The 23,028-nt window shown below is 37.3% G+C and overlaps 2 protein-coding genes across 3 annotated transcripts in view; one reads left to right on the top strand and one right to left on the bottom strand.

Annotated features, from left to right (window-relative positions):
- Positions 1 to 3,904: 3,904 nt before the first annotated feature.
- Positions 3,905 to 6,114, bottom strand: cldn5a (claudin 5a). The gene has a single exon (XM_079896636.1). The coding sequence runs from the start codon at positions 5,670 to 5,672 to the stop codon at positions 5,025 to 5,027; it is 648 nt and encodes a 215-aa protein (XP_079752762.1). The 5' UTR covers positions 5,673 to 6,114; the 3' UTR covers positions 3,905 to 5,024.
- A 376-nt stretch (positions 6,115 to 6,490) lies between these two features.
- The window catches only part of LOC307173488 (septin-2), a 38,494-nt gene continuing 21,956 nt past the window's right edge, over positions 6,491 to 23,028 (top strand). For both annotated transcript variants that reach the window (XM_079896635.1, XM_079896634.1), the window contains exons 1-7: positions 6,491 to 6,617; positions 15,139 to 15,183; positions 15,559 to 15,658; positions 15,739 to 15,825; positions 17,250 to 17,373; positions 20,156 to 20,290; positions 21,182 to 21,299. In XM_079896635.1, coding sequence (XP_079752761.1) covers positions 15,157 to 15,183; positions 15,559 to 15,658; positions 15,739 to 15,825; positions 17,250 to 17,373; positions 20,156 to 20,290; positions 21,182 to 21,299 — 591 coding nt within the window. In that variant the 5' untranslated portion in view covers positions 6,491 to 6,617; positions 15,139 to 15,156. The remainder of the gene's footprint in view (positions 6,618 to 15,138; positions 15,184 to 15,558; positions 15,659 to 15,738; positions 15,826 to 17,249; positions 17,374 to 20,155; positions 20,291 to 21,181; positions 21,300 to 23,028) is intronic.

Here is a 23,028-nt window from a genome sequence, read left to right as displayed (position 1 = left end):
ATAATAAAGACATGAAGATGTCTGAAGATTTATCTTGATGCAACTATAGGATCATTTCTCATTTCTTCTCACGTAGGAAAGCTGGCCGTTCGCGAGCACATCATTTGATTGACAGCGAGAGTGTGGACGGTGACTAATCCGTGTGAGTGTGAGGCTGGGTGAGGGGGTGTTCACGACGGACCATCACCGTGGCGATGGTGTGTTTGATGACATCACAAATGGTCAGTAATGGGAAGCTGGAAATGACACCTGACCTTTGGAGGGCAGAGGTCAGCGCAGGCGTCATGAGAACCTGTCGTGCCAGTGTGTGTGTGTGTGTGTGTGAGAGACAGAAAAAGAATTCTTTAATGTGAAACTGTCACTTCTCAGATGCATTAATGGCATGTTGCAGGAAATTTCCTTCAGGAAAAATGAGGATATAATGTATGTCGACCAATATGGTTCCTACTTACTGACAAGGCAATGTTGACTCAACCAATGGCATGAATTTAGGGCGGGACTATATATTAGTCCAACCACCCACCTTACAATAATCTATTCTGAGAACGTTTAGCAAACATTCCCTTAATTATGTTTTTCCCTGAAGGTTCAAAACGTTCCGTTTTTTAAATGTTTGAAAAACTTTCTTTATGTGAACGTCAAGTAAACATTTAATTGTATCATTCTTCAAATATTATGGGAATGTTACTTTTGAACGTTCTCTGAACATTCTGAAACAATTGATGAACGTTCAACTTAAATGTTTCAGTAACACTTTATTTTAAGGTGACTTAATACTACATGTACTTACTATAGTAATAACAGTAAACTAGATAAGAAAAAGTTTGTCAAGACAATTACAGTACATATTGCATCTTCTCCTCTCTTCTCTTCTCCTCTCCTCTCCTCTCCTCTCCTCTCCTCTCCTCTCCTCTCCTCTCCTCTCCTCCTCTTCTCTTCTCTTCTCTTCTCTTCTCTTCTCTTCTCTTCTCTTCTCTTCTCTTCTCTCCTCTCCTCTCCTCTCCTCTCCTCTCCTCTCCTCTCCTCTCCTCTCCTCTCCTCTCCTCTCCTCTCCTCTCCTCTCCTCTCCTCTTCTCTTCTCTCCTCTCCTCTGATGACGAGGGCGGGGCAACCTGTCACTCACATGAGATCCACCAATAGCAAACCACAACCATCTGAACCATCTTTCAAAAAGCCGTTTCACTCACATATACGTCACAATAGGGAAGAAAAGACTATCACAACTTCTGTTTCATGCTGACTTTAAAAATTACTTCAAATTCATGCTGACTTTAAAAAATAATTAAACTTTCACGTGCACAAATGTAAATTTTCCAGCAAAAATACAATCTTTTCGACAGTTTTCAAAGAAGTAGAAAACTATGTGTCTGTTATTCAGCTTTGTACTAACAGGAAAGCTATAATGACTATTAGTTTATCTTTTTTTTTATTTTTTTTTATTGTGTAATAAGGCCAAGTTTTTATTGTGGACTGACTCGATTTTATGTTTTATGTATTGGTCTTTCTTTTACTTATTTCTCTTTTCTTTGTTTTCTCTCATTTTTATTTTATTTAACCCTTTGGCTATACTCAAAACTCATTTCAAAGAATGAATGAATGAATATGTAATCTAAAGCAGTCATATTAAATAAATAATTCCTTGTGTTTTTACTGTGCATGTTCATTCACTTATTTGGTTTAAGATAATGATCGATAATCTTTAATATTTGTTAATGTAATGTCAAAAATGACATCTGATTTCCGTATGTGACATTTGTTTATGTCAGTATATTTTGAATCATGTGAGAGATTATTCTTTCTTCACATTGATGTTCCTCATTTTTTTCTCTCTCTCTCTCTCTCTCCCCCATCCGTGTCTTGGAATGTCTGCCGACGGGTCTCCCATTGTCCTCATCCATATGGCCGCATTATGGGGTCCTGTCACCAGGCAACAGCAGGTTCTTTTGCGGTTGCCATGACGAAGATTCTTTAATGACGTCGTATCTGCCCCCATGTGCCTCTCTTCATTATGGATGGAAGGTCCTTTTAAAAAGTCTGGGCACCTCCCCCGAGTGCCCTCCTCAACTCCCCACCCAAAACACACACACTCACTCGTTACTCAGCCTCGTAACCTCCTCGGCTTCCAAAGGGTGACTGGAACTAACAATCCCACAATGCCGGCTGAAAGAACTGGTGTGGATATTCATACAGGCTCTCTATTGTGTTGGCTGAGAGAGGAGGGTCGGGGGACGCAGTGCTGTTAACAAACCCATAAACTACAGAAAGAGTTTGCGCTCTACAATTGTATGTCCAGTAACCGAAAAAATGAACTAGTTTTGTTCAAGCAATATTTTTAAAAAAAAAGTAAAAAAATGAAATAATGACATTTTTATAGTAAGATTAGAAACAATTTGACATCCATATTGTTCTAAAAGTAAGATTGATTTGAATAAATACAGTAACACTTTATCTTAGTGTCATTGTTACATGTAGTGACTGTAGTAATAACAGTATAATTACATGCAACTAACCCTATTCCTAACCCTATATAGTTAATTATTATTGCACAGTACTTAAATGCATAATTACACACCTTAAAATAAGTGTAACCATAAATACATCTATAGTTGACAGTGTTCAGGGCTGATGGATGTCAGTTCTGTGTCGTCACTCATTGTTTTTTATGCCTTGTAAACTTGGACATTTGTTTTGATATATATCCAATAGCGTAAAGTATATTTAGCTAAAATAGATGTGCAAGAATAATACAGTATATGACCGTCTTGGAAGCATCAGTCATGTTTTGCACTATTGTTTTTACAGTTGATTAATTTAGCAATTATTGCAAACTAAAAACCAGATGAATTATTATTTTTTATTTTGAGTAACGAAAACTATATTTTTCTAATGGATCAAAAATGCTTCTAGAAATAAAATGCAATGTTTTGCAGGGCAAATGAAAGTCAAATGGCCTGAAAGTGCGAACAGAACAAAAGTTGTTGTTGAATCCAGAAAAACAGTCGTTTGTCCCAAACTTCTTTTTCTGAGAGTGTGTTTTTTGTACCAGTGCACTGCTATACTGGCACTAACCAGTAAAAACAGGTCATGCAGTCCTGCCGCACACTCTTAAGAGTGACTGACGTGTTTTTGCAGCATTGAGTGGCCATATGACCAGCTAAGCCTTCAGAAACAAGGTTTTGGAGAACCAGTTGCACTTATACTTCACACAGTTTTTCATTGTTTAACCGCTCGGTTCTGAGGTACTGCGTCAAATACTTCCCATATTCACAGTGTCATTTGAATGAATTGGTGAGAACCTTCATTATAACTTTTAAAGGGATAGTTCACCAAAAATGTTTAATTCTGTCATTAATTACTCACACTCATGTCCTTCCAAACCCGTAAAACTTTTGTTCATCTTCAGAACACAAATGAAGATCTTTTTGATGAAATCTGAGCTATGCAACTACAATTTTGACACACAGATCGTAAAACTTATCAGTATGAATTATCTCGTGTGACGCAGCACGTTTGAGCTTCTGCGAGAACCAATGAGGTTCATTCTCGTGTTACGCAGCACATTTGAGCTTCTGATGAATGTTTAAATGTGAATAAAAGACTAAATTCAATCTGTTCATCATATAAAGCGATCGAGTCTCTTCAGAAAATTTTGACAAAACCGCTCAATTCATATGGATTAGTTTTATCTCTTTATGCTGTCAATGGCTTTATGACTTATAGCATTAAAACTAATATCAGAAATCACAGAAGACGTGGGGTGTTAAATCAAACATGGCTGAATGAAAGTTAAATAAGACATGTCAATGGCTTTTGCAATCTGATGTTAAGCTTGTATTCGCTTTGAAACTGTATGTACTGTATTAGTCAAACAGAGGCATTAAACAAAAACACAAACATTCATATTTGTGTCAAAACTGTAAATGTTTATTCCAAAGAACATTCATTCATACACAATTTAAAAAAAAAAAAAGTTACAAAAAATAAACATTTCAGACGAGCTGAATAAACTAAATGTAGAGGTCTTAAGTTCAAGGAACATGATCCATGAAGGTTTGCATACAGCAAGGCACTATACACCGGCAAGAGAATCCCAAAAAACAGACATTTTCCATAGTGAACGTAGATCCTTCTTGACGTTATTTGTCGTGTGGCCTCGTTCAGCTTTGAGCCACAGTGTGGACGGACGGGTGAGCAAAGAGTTACAGATCAGTCAGGAATTGCTTCATTTTCCCAGCTGTTTGTCCTGGCTGATGTTCCTCGTGTTGAAGAGTCTCTGCAAATGTGCCAAAGCAGATTCCTCTAGATTTACACACTAATAACATCACGTCCTCAGCACAATGAACACATCGGTAAACATCTTTGATCAGCTACAGCTAACTTAATGGTTTTAGCCTTTTACAAAACTTTTCCAGGTACCTAAAACAGATATTTTGTCAGATTTTTCTTTCTCTTTCACCCTCAATAAAGTGTTGAAACAAAGAGGAGACACTTTATAATAACTTTCAGAGTGAAAACAAACATTATGTGAAACAGATCAGTAGTTTTTGCACATTTACACATTTGCACATTGGCTTATTATCAGCAACATAATGTTACTGAAAACAATTATTAAAGGATTAAATCAGTTTTAGCTAATCAGATGCTTTAAAATACAAACAAAATCAAATTATACGTAAAATTATATCATGTTTAACAGATCAGTTCATGCACATTAAAACATGAATACTGTATGAAAATCTATAGCCAAATGAATGTTTCAGGACATTGAATGAAGGCTAATTTAATGACCTGTTAAGCTTTGCATAATGTTTGTTACTAAAGTTATTAAAAAATGTTCACCTTTCAGAAATGCATATCCACAAAAGACGTCATGTTAAATAAAACAAAATTGATCCAATCAGTAGTCCAAGATGCTTACAAAAAGGAAAATCAGTCTGAAGTTTTACAAGAGAACAGAAACATCTGCAGGTGGTGCAACACACAATAACTTTTTTGATGTACTGTAAAATGATTTCAAACAGCGTCTAAACGTAATTCCTCTTGTCATATTCCCCGTTGGGTGTTGCTCTTTTGGTGGGCGCGTATTGTACCGAGTAGCCGGAGTTTCTGGAGGCTGGGCACGAGCAGCAGAGCATGCTTCCCCCGAGCAGCAGAAGCGCGGTGGCCGCCCAGCCGATGTAGAGAGCCGCTCCGATCTCCCGCTTCTGGGACGCCGGCACCTGCGGGTTGTAGAAGTCGGAGATGATGCTGTTGGCCATCCAGCACAGGGGCACGAGCATGAATATGGCACTGATGATGTAGATGACCCCTCCGACGTTCACCACCCGTGCCTTCACGTTCTCCGCCTTGATGCAGTTGGTGCACTGCGCGCCGGCGATCACCACCATCAGCCCGATGACGCACAACACCGACGAGATGACCGTGAGCGCGCGCGCGGCTTGGAGGTCGTGGCTGAGAGCGAGCATGGAGTCGTGGATCTTGCACTGCATCTGGCCGGTGCTCTGCACGGCGCACGACATCCACAGGCCTTCCCAGATGGTCTGCGCCACCACGATGTTGGCCTCGATGAAGGCGGTGACCTTCCAGGTGGGGAGCCCGCAGACGACCATCTCCAAGAGCGTGCCGAAGACGCACAGGATCAGACCCAGGATCTCCAGAGCCGCGGAGGCCATCTCTTTTACTCCGTGTAGTGCTTAAATATATCTGTGCACCTGCTCTAGGACTTTGGGGACGTCTGGGAAGGCTGCTTTCCTCTCCAGAGTCTGGTTTTCTTTTCTTTTATCCAAAGTTTCTTCTTCTCTCCAAAGTTTTTTTTTCTTTCCAAAAACTTCTATCCAAAAGTTTCAATCACAAAAACTGAAGCGCTTTGATCAGGTGGACCGCATCTCCTCGCTGCGTCTCCTCTGTGCTTTGACTAACGGACTTCTCCTGGACTGCGAATAAGTGGAGTGGAATAATAGCGGTACGCCAAGAGGAGGGGTGTGTGTGTGTGCGTGCGTGCGTTTGTGTTTGTCGAAGACTGAAGTGAAACTTTCATCCAATCGCACAAGAGAGCATCTGTTGCTCGCCAATGAGGATGCAGAGAAGCTGTGCGTTTGTGTGTGAAAGTCTAAGAGGGGGTTCGTCTATAGATTCGTCTATAATTCGTCTATAAACGAATAAAACAGTTTTTTTTTTAAACAGCTGTTTTTTTTTTCCAGCACCAAAGCAAATACAAATAAATATAAGAATACAGGCTATATAAAAATTAAAATATTATCAAAAGTTAAATATCTCACTTGAATTTCATTAATAAAATATTTTGTGTCAAATCGTATTCGTGTTAAGACATGTTCGCTGAAAGCACTGGAAACAGCCCGCTCCTAGAAACTGTGACCTGTCTCCGCCATCTTGGCTCTAATTCGCCGCTCTATTTGCCGTCCTCCTCATTGGTACTTGAGCCGTAATGGCTTCCGTTGCGGCACGTCTCTTAATCCATCAGAAAATAGGCATTATGGGATAAGGGCGGAATTGTAGCAGCGGTTTCCGGATTCCCTGGATTGGCCTGCTGGAAGAAAGAAAACAAGGGAGGTGGAAAAAACTCCACGTTTTTGTGTTTTATCACGAGTTTATAACAGGTAAGGGCTTCTGACGCCTAAAAAAGTTAGTCGAAGTTTCTTCGCATTTGTATCCGGAAGTGATTAATCAGCCTAGACTTTGTGTCAGTTCCTCAGCGGCTTCAGTAACTGTTGCATGTCAAAAGTTACATTTCAAATGAAGTAATACAGTTGTATTTATCGATACTTTGTTTCTCTCCTTGAAACTGTAAGATGACACACATATGTTTTGTTTTAGTGCGGGTGTGTCAGTTTCAGATGTGATACGTGCTCTGAATTAAGAACATTTTATCAAAAAGGGTGTGGACGAGAGGAGGTGTTTTCATTTCATATGGGGTGCTATAAAATGTACCCAATGTTATCTGTTGTTTCATTTAAAAAATTATTACTTAGGAATTTGGCATCATGTGAATTTAGAGAGGGGTTTGGGGGAGTCGAGGAGATGATGGCCAGAGTTTGACAGCACATTTCACAGTTTAATAGCACGTTCTCTGCCTGGAGCAAACCTCCTCACTTTTAACATGTCCTCCCGGGAGCCAACAATTCAGTTTATGAATTCGTTTAGGATTTCTGAGAAAATGCTTACCACACATTTTCTGTGTGTTAATGTTGGTGTGTGATAGACATTAGAAGAATGTTCTAATAATACAGTAAATATAATAGTGATTTTAATTCAATATTAAATATGTGATTATTGATGACAAATCAATATCACTATTATGTAATTATGATATACTTTTTGTTTTCGTACATTTATGGATGTGCTTAATGTGGTGATAAAATTAGCAAAATACAGAAGCAATATTTTGTATGCATTAAAGGGTTAGTTCACCCAAAAATTCAAATTCTGTCATTAATTACTCACCTTCATGTCGTTCCAAACCTGTAAGACTTTCGTTCATCTTTGGGAAACAAATGAAGATTTTTTAATAAAATCTGAGTGATTTCTGTCCCTCCATTGACAGTTACGCAACGACCACTTTGACACTTCAAAAAGTTCATAAAGAGATCGTAAAACTAATCCAAATGAATTGAGAGGTTTAGACCAAATTTTCTGAAGAGACTCCATCCTTTTGATTAACAGATTAAATTTATGCATTTTTCACATATAAACATTGATCAACGAACATAAACATAACCGAACCTGCTTGATGCACGAGAACAAACCTCATTGGTTCTTGCTGAAGCTCAAACGTGATGCGTAACACGACAATGAACCTCATTGGTTCTCGCACATCGAGCGAACATGCTAGACTGATGTGTGAGTTGATGAATGTTTAAATGTGAATAAAAGCCTAAATTCAACCTGTTCATCATATAAAGCGATCATGTCTCTTCAGGAAATTTGGACTAAACAGATTCGTTTTACGATCTCTTTATGAACTTTTTAAAGCGTCAAATTGGTAGTTGCGTAGCTGTCAATGGAGGGACAGTAATCGTTCAGATTTCATTAAAAATATCTTCATTTGTGTTCTGAAGATGAACGAAATTCGTACAGGTTTGGAACGACATGAGGGCGAGTAAATAATGACAGAATTGTAATTTTTGGGTGAACTATCCCTTTAAAGGTCCTGTTGTATTATGCCCCTTTTCACAAGATGTAAAATAAGTCTCTGATGTCCCCAGAGTGTGTATGTGAAGTTTTAGCTCAAAATACCCAACAGATCATTTTTTACAGCATGTTTAAAGCAGCACTCAGTAGCTTTGGGATTTCTTCGCTGTATTCTCGCTTTTTGCTCGCAGGTTTCTCTCTAGAGCTCCCCCCACAGCTTCGGAATAGATATTTGACAACACTGTTGTAAAAACTCGTTGGTGATTCTCAGACACCAGAGGCTAGTAGATCAACGACATCAAAGCAGATGGGACATTCTTTAAAACGTCTTCTTCATTCGGGTGCGAACAGCGTGAGGGAGCGCAATAATGACAGCATTTTAGCAGATTTCTTTTGGCCATAAAGCAATTGTTTACATCGCGAGACCTGATATCACGCGAGACTTCCTGACGCGGCGGCCGGCGGTCCGCCGGCTCAAAGTTGCAAGTGCGTATTTTCCGCTCACGGGCACCAGGGGGGTGCGAAACAACCACCATTCAACCCGAAATAAGTAATATAACCATTCCAATGACTCCGAAGCTGTTCAGTTAAGGTAAAAAAAGTTACTTAGCTCACCTTTAAATTGTCATTTTTTGGGGCTCAGAAAAACGCGCTGTTTTAGTGTTTGCCCTTTAAATGCAAATGAGCTGCTGCTGCACGGTACAGGGGGCGGAGCTTCATGAGCTCGCGCTCAGTCTCTCAGGACAATTTCATCTCACGGAATGATGATAATATCAGAAACTCTCAGTAACGGTGTTCATTTCGAGTCGGACAATAATGCCTACAGATTCAGAGTGCTGTATAGAGATGGAACAGGTATAGTTTAGTAGTTTAATTACGGTTATTATAACGTATTTGTCATCTGCTTGTATCCACTATTAATAGCCTACAAGTCTGCTGTTTTGGACCAGGTCCGAATGATGATCAAACATATGCTGATGAGTTTAATAAAGTTTATTGTACATCACACAAAAGATGAAGCGTCAATTTTACTTAAGAAAATCACCGTAAGAGCTGAGTAAACACAGTAAGTTATAAGAAGTGCGCAAGTACTCAACGAATTTCGGTAGAGTTGAGGGAGCATTTTCTTTAAAGGTCCCATTCCATGGATTATTTTATTATTTTATAATGTTTCCTGGGGTGCCCTTATAATGTTAGTATGTTTTTTAGATCAAAAATTGTTATAATTTAGAAATAAAAGGCATATTTCCTAGCCTGATTTCATCCCATGATTTGAACACTCTGTTTGAAGGGGCGTGTCTGCTGTGAGACTTCAGTGTAAACGCCCTCTGCTGTGATTGGCTGACATGCTTGCATATGAAATATCTGGCATTACATGTGGAACTATCTGGAAAACTTTTACTATTACAGCTATTATACGTTTTTACTATTACAGCTATCGGGATTAACGAATCGTGAGAATTTTTTTAAGTATTTAGATCTATTTCAATCACACAAAAGGTTGCAGTGATGAGCATTGAGCAGATGACAGCCTGTTGATCGCGTGAAAAAAGATCTTATCATTGCAACGCAGTTTCTGCACTCTCACTAATGATTTCACCAATGCAAACATGAGGTTCATACAGTAATAGCTTCGTTGTGCAGTGTAACAGCGTCATTGATTTCATAACGAGTTTTGGCAAGTGTCCAGATAAACTCGCGCTGTGTGATTGACAGCTTGGGCGATTGGAAAGGGATTGTTCTTTGATCGCTTTCTGTATATTAATCACAGTTTAAGTAAGATTATTTTCATCCTACTAAGAGAAACGATGTGAAGTTGATCGCTACTTCCATAGTAAATCACTACTTACCGCTTGCTGGAATATAGTTGAAATAGTCCCCTTCGTCAGTATGAAACGCAGAGAGAAGTCTGCTTGATATTATCCCAGGTTAGAAAAACAGTCCGTGGTGAAATGGACAGAGCAAACTAACAACTTAGAATTAAACTTTTGCGGTATCCGATTATAGATAAACATCAACCACGTCTGTTGACATTTCGCCATCAATACGCCTGTGTTCCTGTGGGCGGAGGTTAGTCAAAGCACGGTTCTAGTGACGTCATTAAAGAAGGAAGTAGAGGGGTGTAGTCCAATCCAGCCGTTTGATGTAGTCAACTTCTGTTAAATAAAATATCTCGCTTGGCATTGAACTTTGAGCTTTATAATTTTACAGATATTATTTATTCTCTAACAACAACATTACACACTAACTAAAGTTTGAAACATGGGATCACGAAGAACGGGACCTTTAAAAACAAAATAATTCCACCTCGTCTTCAGTGGCTGCCTCAGATTTGGGGAGTAAATAGAGAGAGCTATGTGGATTAATACATCCAGCCACACAACACCTACAAGGCTTGGGAGACATTCTCGTCAGTGCAGCGATGGCGGATGTGTACAACTCGCTGAAGTGTGAACGCGATCAGAGCGGGTCTATGTTGAAACGGCAGTGTCTGTCAACACTCGTGGGCGGGGCCTGTGCTTTGTGACGTCACTAAAACAGCATTCTGAAAACAGGTCGTTGGGAGACACTGCTGATGATTTATGGGGATTAATAAAAAAGGAGTGAGTAGATTTTTATCACTATTGGCTGGTTGTGTACACACACTGCCAACACACATTTATGTCCAAACAGCATGCAAAAGTGAATTTTGCATAATACGGGACCTTATAATAAGTATAATGTAAGAAGAGGTGATTTAGAAACTCATCTTGTTTACTTGTCACATGTCTTGCCAAAAGCCAAAATCCTGCTTATTATAAATTGGGGATTTCCTTTCAGACCACTTCTATTTAGGTTCAAGGTTATTTTAACAAAACACGAGCCAAAAGATATAATTTTGATGAATACAAGCTGCCTGAAGTTCAAACAACAGATGACTTCAGCTTAAAAAACTACATTCAAATGCTGTCTTATAAATGCCCCCCGAGACCCGACAAAAAGTGTTTTGGACTAGTGTTTGGATTTTGTTTTAGCATCATCACTATAGTTCTTAAAGGGATAGTTCACCCAAAAATTAAAATTCTGTCATTATTTACTCGCCCTCATGTCATTCCAAACCTGTAAGAATTTCGTTCATCTTTACATGCAAAACAGTTAAATGTAACTGAATCAGTCCACAGCCTAACAAAATGCTCCACTCTTCTCCACAATGGGAACCCACTGTAATTTAAATGTTTCTAATAATTCCAATGTAATTGAACATTAAACACAATTACACGCTATCAAGTCTTCCCTTTTTCTAATTTTCTCAAAAAAACATAAAATAACACTTAATTTTAACTTAATTCAACCATATGCAAAGCATGCTGGGAACTAACAAGCACCGCCCAGTTTCAGGTAATGCAACACAAATCATTCATGTAATCCTCAAGTAAACTTAAATTTTACATATATTTAAGCAGATTGAACACAATCAAATTAAGTTAGGACAAAATGTAGGCTATAGCAACTATGTTGCTTAAGATCATTTAAGCAAATTGAACAAGCAGCAAAAATCATTTTTGTCAGTGTATCTTGGCTTTATGTGTCCCTGTCATCAAAGGACTTTTCTTCTCTTAATTTACATCTTTAACCTTTCACCCCTCCTCTTTCTTCCTTTATCACGTCTCATCCCCTGCTCTCAATTCCTGTCCTGTATGGATGTGTTATTTCCGTCAGTGTTTGAAAGCGATTCCGCCCTTTGTCTTGAACATCATCCATCAATACGCCAGAGCAGAGCCGCTCTTCAGAGGTGAAGTGAATTACGCCGGGGGTCGTGAGGCGGCACGTTTCACTCATAAACTCAAGTGCTAGTTCGGTTATGACCGGCGAGCAAACCCAGCTTTCTGATCTGACTGTATATGTGGCGTTCCAGTCACATGTCTCACGAGCTTACGATCTGCTAAGCTCCATCAGGAATTCTGTTAAGAACCTCAAAACCATTTTATCGTAAAAATGGCAAATCTCTTAAGTCTGGTCACCACCTGTGCTCATGTTTGAGGGTGAGGCAGAGTTGAAAGCTGGTGTGTTTGTTAAATCTTTTCTTGATTTTGGAGTTTAATGTACGTTAATGCAAAAAATCACAGGTGGAGCTGCTCTCTGTAATCACTGGCGATAATGAGGCCACTTGATTAATCTGAGACTGGCTTATCCTTCCCATAATTCCCAGCCAGCAATAACAAGACCTCCCAGAGTGTGTGTGTGTGTGTGTGTATGTGTGTGATAAAATGGGAATCGCAATGTCCAGCATTATAAAGGCAGAACCATTACGCCCACAATCTGACATTTATCCTAAATTAGTTTTCATGCATTCCAGAGGAACACTTTGACTCTTGATTTTTCTTGCTTTGGGAGTAGAAACACTCATGATCATAAAAATGAAGAGCTCGATCTGTCAGTATTACAGGCTTTTTTTTTCTTGTTTTCTACTTATTTTGTGTAAATTAGGTTAGAACAAAATTTAAACGAAATCTAAATATGATTAAACATTGTGTAAAATGTTTAGATATTCATGACATTTCACAGCATGATGTGTCATATTAAGCTTTTTTCCCTGTTCAACATTAAAAACTTTGCTTTGTAAAAAGCAAAGTTACAAAGCACAAAGTCACTCCAAAGTGAGTTATTCTCTATATCAGTAGGCGCGTTTCACATTACAGATTTGCGCAAAACTCTTCAGAGTTTTTTTTCTTTTTTTTTTTCTCTAAATGTCGACAAAAAACTATTGCGACATGACGGGCGTTTCCATTAACTGATGTTATGCGAGTAAAACTAAATTTTTTCCTCTCGCAATATAATTCCAAAAATCATTACAATGGACGTTGGTAGGTGTATGTAAAGGAGACGTATGTGTGTTATCCAATCATTAATGGCAAGGAAAGACCCTTAGCCTATACTTGAGAGCGGCACATATGAGGTGTTTCTGGGTGTTTCTCCCTCATTTCTGCTTCGAGGTCTTTGATTGTGGCATTTCTTTGAGGTTTAGAATCCAGTATTCCTGTAATTCCTCTGTCTTTTATGAATTTAATAATCTCGTATTCTGTCCAAATACACCGCGTCATCTACATCAGGTGACCTGTAAATGCGCAAACGCTGTTTCCATTGCAGTTTTGCGAAATATTTCTTTTTCGAATTGCCTGAAAAACAGCCTCATGTGAGCGTAAAAACTTTTTTGTGATAAATGGGAGTTTTTGCGAAATTGACGTGTTTTCATTGGCTGTATTTTCAATTCGCAGTTTCAATTTGCGCAATTTGAAGGGTAATGGAAACACCGCTACTCTCACTGTTTCTGAACTCCCTGAAACGCCTCCAGTGTAGTCTTGAGTTTTATTCCTGGAACAAACACGTCACAATATTCCTCATTTAAATAATTCCCGCCTCAAGGCTTGCACAGAATAAAGGGGCGGGGCCTGGTTGAGTTAGTCAGTAGTGTTGAAACTCATGGTTATGGTAAGGGTCGGGACGTTTCCCAAACGCGCTCGAAGCGCTCGACCAATCACAACACACGGGTCCAGCCGACCAATCAGAGCTCATTGAGTTTTTCGGGAAGAAGGGGCTTCAAAGATCCAGGAACAAAACAGAGCTTTTCTGACAGACTAGGAAGAGAGGAGCTGCAACAATTCAAAAATTTGGGGAAAAAAACAGTTCTAGTAGGGACCAAAAACAAAATCAGTACTTTGTAAAAGGGCGTAATATAGCCGTCTTAGGTGAACATATACTCTACCGTTCAAAAAGTTGGCATCGGTAAGATTTTTAAAAATGTTTTTAAAAGAAGTCTCTTATGCTCTCACCAAGGCTAATAAAAAATACAGTTAATTTTTTAATATTGTGAAATATTATTACAATTTAAAATATAATTTATTCCTCTGATGCAAAGCTGTTTTTCTCTGTCTTGGGAGTAGAAACACTCATAAAAATTAACAACTCGATCTGTCAGTATTACAGCTGTTTGGCCTTCACTGAAGACTTTCAGACACACTTTCACCTAAACCTCATAAAGCACACGTTTGTGTGTGTGTGTGTGTGTGTGTGTGTGTGTGTGTGTGTGTGTGTGTGTGTGTGTGTGTGTGTGTGTGTGTGTGTGTGTAAGAGAGAGCCCTCATTTATGGGGAGTGGTGAAAATGTAGGAAAGCGTTTCCAGGAAGATGAAAGATAAACAGTATTGTTCCCTCCCTGTCGTCACCCTCACTCTCCTCTTCATGTCTAACACACTCACACACTCCCAGCTTCACCAGAACAGTTTGTTCCCCATCAATATCATCAGCCCAGCCCAGATCTGTTACAGTGTGTGAAGGAAGATCAGATTCATGGAGAGCTTCAATTGACAGCGCTTCCATTTAAATGTGAATGTTTCATTTGACTGGAATTTCATTGGCCATCTATTGCATTTAAGATGCAAGATATATCAGTGACCATTACCAGTATTTATTTATTTACTATCGTTTAAAAATTTGAGGTAATTACGAATTGCTTCTATTCTGCAATGATGCATTAAATCGATCAAAAGTGGCAGTAAAGACATTTATAATGTTACTATTTCCAACAAATGCTGTTCTTTTGATCTTTCTATTCATCAAAGAATCCTGAAAAACAATGTACAATGATTTCCACAAAAATATGAAGCACTGTTTTCAACATGGTTTCTTGAGCAGCAAATCTGCACATTAGAATGATTTCTAAAGGATCATGTGACACCGAAGCCTTTAGGATTTTAGAACTTTTTTTTTTAGTAAATGTGTGTGTGATTGTAAGTGTTCAGTACATTTTTGTCAGTATTATTATTAAGTATTTTACTTTTTTTATATATATTGTTAGCGTTATATTGGCAAGATAAATCAGTCTTTAAAAACTCATATCGATTGGCCACTAATCTCTTATTACGATGTCTTTTCCTAAACAGCGAGTTCGAGAGAAATCTTCCAAAAGACCTTTGATTAATTTCTTTTAATGTTTTTTTTTTCCTTTGTCTAGTTGTCAGGCAGGAACGTCATGTCGCAGTCTGGAGAAAAAGGAAAGGTAAGACGTTACTCTCTTGTTGAAGTGTGTAATTGTTTTGGATAGTTCCTAACTTCTCCATTTAAGGATTAAAGTTACTTGTAGGATGATTTCCTTAACTTTTACTCGGTCATGCTTTCAAAACATTGATCTTCTCTTGTTTGAGCGGCCGACATGTCAACATCTGACTCCACCAGTGGAATGAGTTTAGGCAGTCCATTTGCTTGGTCATTAGAAGAGGAAGGGAGTGTTTGGGGAAATTATTATTATTTTTACAATCACTATTGTTATACTTTCATTTGCAATTCCTTTTGGTGCTGAATAAATCAACATATTAAATGTTTCTGTATTAAACTTGTTCATCGGTGTAACAGTTCTGATGTTGTGTGTTTCTAGTTTCCTGATGCTGCAGGATATGTGGGATTTGCCAACCTTCCCAATCAGGTGCACAGAAAGTCCGTGAAAAAAGGCTTTGAGTTTACACTGATGGTTGTAGGTGCGTGACATATAAACACAGACATGGATTCAGATAGACACACACTGTGCTTTTTAACTGGGTGTTATTTCTTATCTTAGGAGAGTCTGGTCTTGGTAAATCAACCCTCATCAACAGCCTCTTCCTGACTGACCTCTACCCAGAGCGCCATATACCTGGAGCGGCAGGTAAACACACACACACACACACAGGTCCCCTGAGGTCTTTATTAACTCTACAGGATATTGTGTTCAAGACCGAAATAATCCCTAGCAGTCATGAGAAATCCTCTGTAAATTAACTTTATTTTGGCCCAAAAAGCATGTGACAGTGATTCTTCTCTCCCATTTTCATGCAATTTTCATTATTCCGGATATTCGCTAAGTATTGTGGTTATTTTTACCATTGTTACTCACATATGCACAGCACAAATGATGAACTCACATACAGTATGTTACTGGCCCATTGTTTTGATCTACTTATGTCAATTGCAAAACAATTTCTATGGACGTGTAGGATTTTTTTCAGATTCTTTCAATGTTTTCGTCCATCAATATATTGCATTACATTCATGTCACACAACGCTAGCAAAAAGAATACAGCAGTTTATATAGAATAGGTTCATGCTGTTGCATAGTAAAGATAACATGACATATTGCTCATCATCATCACATCATTTTTCTCTGATTGGTTCTACATTTGTGCAAATTCAGCATCCACCTCCTTTCTCTGTTACTGGCAAAGCAAATTTAGATCTACCAAGTCACGGGGTTATTAGTTCGGTGATTACTCAGTATATCATGGGGCTATTATATTTAGATAACTGTCTAGCCGTGTAATAAGTCTTCACTATTTTGACACCAACTTTTACTGATAGTGTTAGTACATTTTGTTCTCAAATGTTAAATGTTAGACCTGCAGAAAAACAAAGAAATGTTATTCATGGCTAATAAAAAAAAAATGCTCAAAAATATTAGTTACATTTTTAGTAATATTTTGTTTTTGTCTTTTTTATTAGTCTATTTTTATAATAATCAAAAAAAAGTTTATAATGTGATATTTTGTTATAATTTTAAAACAAATTTAAATGTGAAATTTAGACCTGCAGAAAAAAAAAAAATGTTAGTCATGGTTAATTAAAAAAAAAAATACTCAAGTTTTAGTTAAATTTTTAGCTGTTTTGTTTTGTTTTTGTCTTTTTTATTAGTTTATTTGTATAATTAAAAAATATATATATATAGTTTATATTGTGATATTTTGTTATAATTTTAAAACAAATTTACGTGTGTCTTAAGTGCCCAAATGCTTCTTTATAGAAAGAAATATTATTTTCATCATGATGCCACTCACAGTGGAATGCAGAACATTTCTGGATTCTGCTCAATGGATATAAAATCCCTTCAGATCCCTCTGTTGAGCACTTTGTCTATTAAAGCTCTGTAGAAAAAAGGTTGTTTTCAAGAAAGTAATCCCGTCTGTAGCCCAGGGCTCAGAAAGCGCTCATAACTTTTTATGTTGCATCAATAAATCATGATGTTTAATGTGATTTGTCTCGATGTGCCCCCTCAAATGTTTATGCACATCTTTTGTTCTGTTTTCGTTGTGCTTGTAGAGAAGATCGAGCGCACGGTTCAGATTGAAGCGTCCACTGTGGAAATCGAGGAGAGGGGAGTGAAGCTCCGCCTGACTGTAGTGGACACGCCTGGATATGGAGATGCCATCAACAGCCAGGACTGGTCAGTGTGTGTTTACTCAGCTAAATTTATCCCGAGAAGTCAGCATAATCTGACCAAACCTCCCTTTGGAGACATCTGGGGACATCTTTAGCTATAAAAAATGATTCAAACATAATTTTTTTTAGTCATTATAATTAACTTTATATATAAGAAAAACCTATAAACACTTCTGGTGTGTCCTCATTTAGTTTGCTGAATGTGTGCATGTAGTAAGAAACATTTTGGTAGAGACCAGCCACTATCAATGGGTGTGGAAGGTGAAATTTCTTTCTTCTGAGCCATATATTTACTTCTAAGTTTGACGTTCTCCATGCATTATCATTTTCCCTGCCTGTACCATAAATTATTGGTGTTGGATAATAACGGGATATTTGCGAAGCACTGCACACCTGCTGTAAATACATGCCGTCACAGATTTGAATGGCATTTGTATTTGTATCTTGTTGCTACACTGATTCTGCATTGCATTATATAATTGTTCCAAAATGTTATTGCATTTGCATAACTTTTTTTATATAGGATCTGACACATTTCTTATTATTTGAACGCTTAAATCACACTTCTGAATGTCATTATATTATATAACCAAATAAATAAGCACCTTTTTAGTGTGAAAATAAAAATCACAAGCACTTTTAAAGAAAGACAATTTGACAAAATGAAGTTGTCATGTGAAACACATACTTTGCACATGGAAAACGTGGTTTTGGAAGCGTTTCCATGTGAAATCTGTGTGATAACATGTTAAAAACATGCTAAATTTATGTAATATTTCTAGTGCTTTAAATGATATACGTTTTTTTTTGTGTGCAAACTGTCTAATAGCTAAAGCACAGCATGCAAATTAGTGCTCTTGCTAAAAAATAGTTGATCTCACCTAGACACAGATCTTGACCCATCCCTACTTTTACATTTTTTTATTTCTAAAACATAAAGTTTATGTAATGTGTGTCACTCTTGACATGTTTGTGCACTTGGAATAGTGATGCATAAAAATGTTCCTTAGGTAGTTGAAATCTCTGTGTGTTATAACAAATATCAACCATAAAATTAGACCTTGCATATAACTATGACCTCCTGAATGGAAGACTGAACTGATTATTAACTTAATACTCAGTGTTATGTGTCTATGTATCTGCATAGCAGAGACTATTTACTATATGGCACTTGATTGTGGATTATCGGCAGCTGTTGCCTTGTGTTTGTATATTGGTCATTGAGCCTTGCTGAGGAATGCTGGGAACGTCCTGTTTGAAAGAACAATATCCTCCCCATCTCTTACCCACAGACTTCTAATGCTGTTAATGAAAATATGCCATCCACGTTACCTACCTATATTATCATGTCATGTTTCCTCGTTCCACCTCTCGATAAGGCTGCGGTCTCAAGGCCGAGATCTGAAGTGCAGTGATCGTATCTGCGTCAGAAGCAGAAGTGATTCAGTGTGTGCTGTTTAGATAAGTCTGGAGACTTTAGAGCAAAAGGGAATCTGGTGGTGAGAACTAAGAGAACTGAGAGTGGGTACATGTCAACTAAACAATAAAATTATTTTTGTTAATTAAAATAAATGTGAACTGAAGCAAAATTAATTTATTTCAGCTACATTTCTCATTTTCATTTAGTTTAACTTGATATACATAAAACTACAACTAATACTGAAATAAAAACAAATTAGGGTTAGTTCACCCAAAAATGAAAATTCTTTCATTAATTACTCACTCTCATGTCGTTCCAAACTCATAAGTCTTTCGTTGATCTTCTGAACGCAAATGAAGATCTTTTAAATTAAATCTGAGAGCTTTTTGTCCATCCATTGACAGTTACGCAACTACCACTTTGATGCTTCAAAAAGTTCAAAACTAATCCATATGAATTGAGCGGTTTAGTCCATGTTTTCTAAAGAGACACGATCGCTTTATGTGATGAACATTTTGAATTTAGGCTTTTATTCACATATAAACATTCATAAATGCACACATCTGATATGGTTAATGGAAGCTCTAGCATGTTCGCTTGATGTGCGAGAACCAGTGAGGTTCATTCTCGTGTTACGCAGCACTTTTGAGCTTTAGCAAGAGCCAATGAGCTTTGTTTAGGTTCGGTTGAGCTTCTGTATGTTCGCTGATCAATTTTTATTTGTGAATTCAACCTGTTCATCATATAAAGTGATCGAGTCTCTTCAGAAATTTTGGACTAAAGCGCTCAATTAATATGTATTAGTTTTACGATCTCTTTATGAACTTGAAGCGTCAAAGTGGTCGTTGCGTAACTGTCAATGGAGGGACAGAAATCTCATTGAAAAGACCTTCATTTGTGTTCCGAAGATGAACGAAAGTCTTACAGGTTTGGAACGACATGAGGGCGAGTAATGACAGAATTTTTGGGGTGAACTAACCCTTTAAAAATAAATGGAAAAAAATCACACAGTAAAAATGACAAAAACACAACAAAATGACTACCTTTTAAATTGAAAATGAAAGCATAAAATATAAACATGATAGGATCTCAGTGATACTAAAATAACAGTGGTGCGTCATTGCTGAACAAGAACCTGTAAACATGATGTTTTGGAGCGTTTTGATAAGCTTTATTTTGACTAAGTGGTTGTTCACCATTTCTAAAATGCGTCTTCCTATCCTGCGATTAGATTGTGGTTTTGTTCTGCTGAGATCCATATCCAATGTTTTGTTTAATGCGCTTGTTTAATACAATCACAAGCTTTTACATCTTGAGTATTTCCTTTCAGTTTGTTCTCTGCTCTCTGCTTTATTCTCTTCAACAGCTTTAAGACGATCATCCAGTATATCGATAATCAGTTTGAGCGATATCTGCACGATGAGAGCGGACTGAACCGCAGACACATCGTTGACAACAGAGTACACTGCTGCTTTTACTTCATCTCTCCGTTTGGACACGGGTAAAACACCTGCACATGTTCTGCCTCTCTTCATCAGTCAATACAACATTTTATCCCTGCAGAAAGTGGCTTAGCTTTAGCCCTCAATTAAGGCTTGTTTACAGCAAGAGTGATGCATCAAAGCAACATGAAACACCAACAAAAATCACAATTGAATTTTACATTGTTCAAATATGATGTGAATTGTCATTCAAAAAAACTATTCAGACTAAGTGTAAAATAAATTTTCAGCAGCTTCTGAGAAAAATTCTTAGGTCACATGAAACCCCAACAAAAAAGTACAAATTCACATCAAAGCTGTTCAAACTCAAATCTTCAACATCCCCAGATGAATTGCAGACAAATATTTGAATTTTAATGGTAGATGCATTGTTTTGTTTCCATTCCTGTTTTGGTGATAATTCATGCTTGGTACAAACATATCTTTACTCTGATTATTTCTCATGTTTTCATATGTTTTTGCATTTTATTAGCATTTTATTTGATTAAAAATACAGTAAAAACAATAATATTGTGAAATATTATTACAATAGAAAGTAACTGTTTACTATTTGAATATTTTTTAAAATGTAATTTATTCCTGTCATCAAAGCTGAATTTTCAGCATCATTACTCCAGTCTTCAGTGTCACATGATCCTTCAGAAATCACTCTAATATGATGATTTGCTGCTATATTTTTGTGGAATATAATTTTTTGATGATTAGAAATTTCAAAAGAACAGCATTTATTTGAAATAGAAATATTTTGTAACATTATAAATGTCTTATTTGGATAAATTTAATGTATCCTTGCTTAGGAAAAGTTTTTAAAAAATCTTACTGACTCTAAACATTTGAATGGTAGTGTATGTGATTCGTGCTTCTGTGTGCTTGATTTTTTTTTTTACCAGCCTGAAGCCTCTAGATGTTGAGTTTATGAAGGCGATCCACAGCAAAGTCAACATCGTTCCTGTAATCGCCAAAGCCGACACGCTCACGCTGAGAGAGCGAGATCGCCTCAAGAGAAGGGTAAGGGTCAAGCCTTTTCTCTCTAGAACAAGTACAACTGATCATGTGATCCAGGACTAGTTGCAAAACTGACAACAAATGGTATATTTGAGCTTCTTTGGGGTGTAGATTTGTGCTTTTTTAAGATAATAAGAAACACACTTTTGACTGGTACACTGAATGTTTGGTGATCAGGCGTAGGATGTGCATGTGTTCATGTTCATGCATTGTGACATTCCTGGCAGTCTGGCGTGGACACAAGTATGTAAAAAGACACATTGACCGTGTATGTACTGTAGTGCACGGTTCTCCATGGACAATAGTGGCCTCCTTGTGCTGTCTGCAGGTGTTTCCCTTTAACACACACAGAATCACACACCCTCTGGATTGTGTCTGAAGCGAGGTCAGGTGTGTGCCGACCTGCACGCTCCATGTCTTCCCGCTGATGTGCTCCGCAGGTTAAGTAGGACGGTGATTATGTGGCGTGTATCTGGCTCGACTTCATTGGGACGTAATCTGTAATCCCAGAGGAAGCTCGTGCAGATCAACATGAGCACTGGAGCTTGTTCAGCATTTCTGATGCTGCTTTGAGCACAATTATGTTAATTAACGCAGTGCTGGAGGTTTATTTTTAGCAGTGTTTGAATCATACACTGCCTCTTAAAAGTTATAAAACTCGTAAAACCTCCATTTGTAAAAACAAAATTTTTAGAGGGTTTAACAGCACCAATGTGAAGCCTACATTGTTTAAGTGCTTTTATATATATATATATATACACACACATACACATGCACTAGCAATTAAAAAAATGTTAAGTCAGTAAGATTTTTTTAATGTGAAGTATCATCTACTCACCAAGACTGCATTTATTTAATTAGAAATACAGTAAAAACAGTAATATTGTGAAATATTTAAGACAACTGTTGTCTATATTAATATATTTTTAAATGTAATTTATTCTTGTGATGCAAAGATGAATTTTCAGCATCATTACTCCAGTCTTCAGTGTCACATGACTCTTCAGAAATAATTATAATATATGCTGAGAAACATTCGTATTATTATCACTCTTGAAAACAGTAGTGCTGCTTGATTTATACCACAGCATTTATTTGAAACAGGAATCTGTTGTAACATTATAAATGCATTTACTGTCACTTTTGATCAATTTAATCTGTCCTTGCTGAATAAAAGTATATGCATTTCTTTATAACCACAAACTTTTGAATGGTAGGGAATATAAATTATGGTTTATAGGTTTATAAGATCTATTTAGTGCACCGTGAATAGTAAAAGTGTGACTTTTATTTGCCTTTTCTAATCATGTCCACAATTTTTTGAGTTCACGTAGCAAAAAGTCATAGATTCTGATTTTTTTTTTTTTATGTAAACTTTGTAAAAAAAAAGTGGTTGAATAATTTGTGATTTGGTTAGCCAGTTTCCTCAGCCCTAATTCTGTTAATCTGAGGTTAGTGTGTCTGTGTAAATAAGAAAAATGTGCTAATCTATACAGTCATTAGGTGTTGTTTTATATCACTGAAGTCTTCTGTCTATTGCTGTATCTCAGCATGTTGCACATCGTTAGATTTTGCATGACAGAAGAGCCGTAACAAAACAGCAGTGAAAGAGTTTGTCCTCGATCCTACACAAATCAACAACCCATGCACTCACACTAACCTAAACAACTGTTAAGCCCTCAGACACCTGCTGATCAATGACTTTCACTAGCATTAAAAGAAACGAAACGAA

Source organism: Squalius cephalus, assembly GCF_949319135.1.
Source record: "Squalius cephalus genome assembly, chromosome: 16".
Classification (NCBI taxonomy): domain Eukaryota; kingdom Metazoa; phylum Chordata; class Actinopteri; order Cypriniformes; family Leuciscidae; genus Squalius; species Squalius cephalus.
The sequence above is the reverse complement of the archived record's forward strand: the minus strand, read 5'-3'. Positions and strand labels throughout refer to the sequence as shown.

What these genes read in the sequence shown, in the direction of transcription:
- cldn5a (XM_079896636.1), bottom strand. Translation starts at nt 5,672, where the DNA reads ATGGCCTCCGCGGCTCTGGAGATCCTGGGTCTGATCCTGTGCGTCTTC.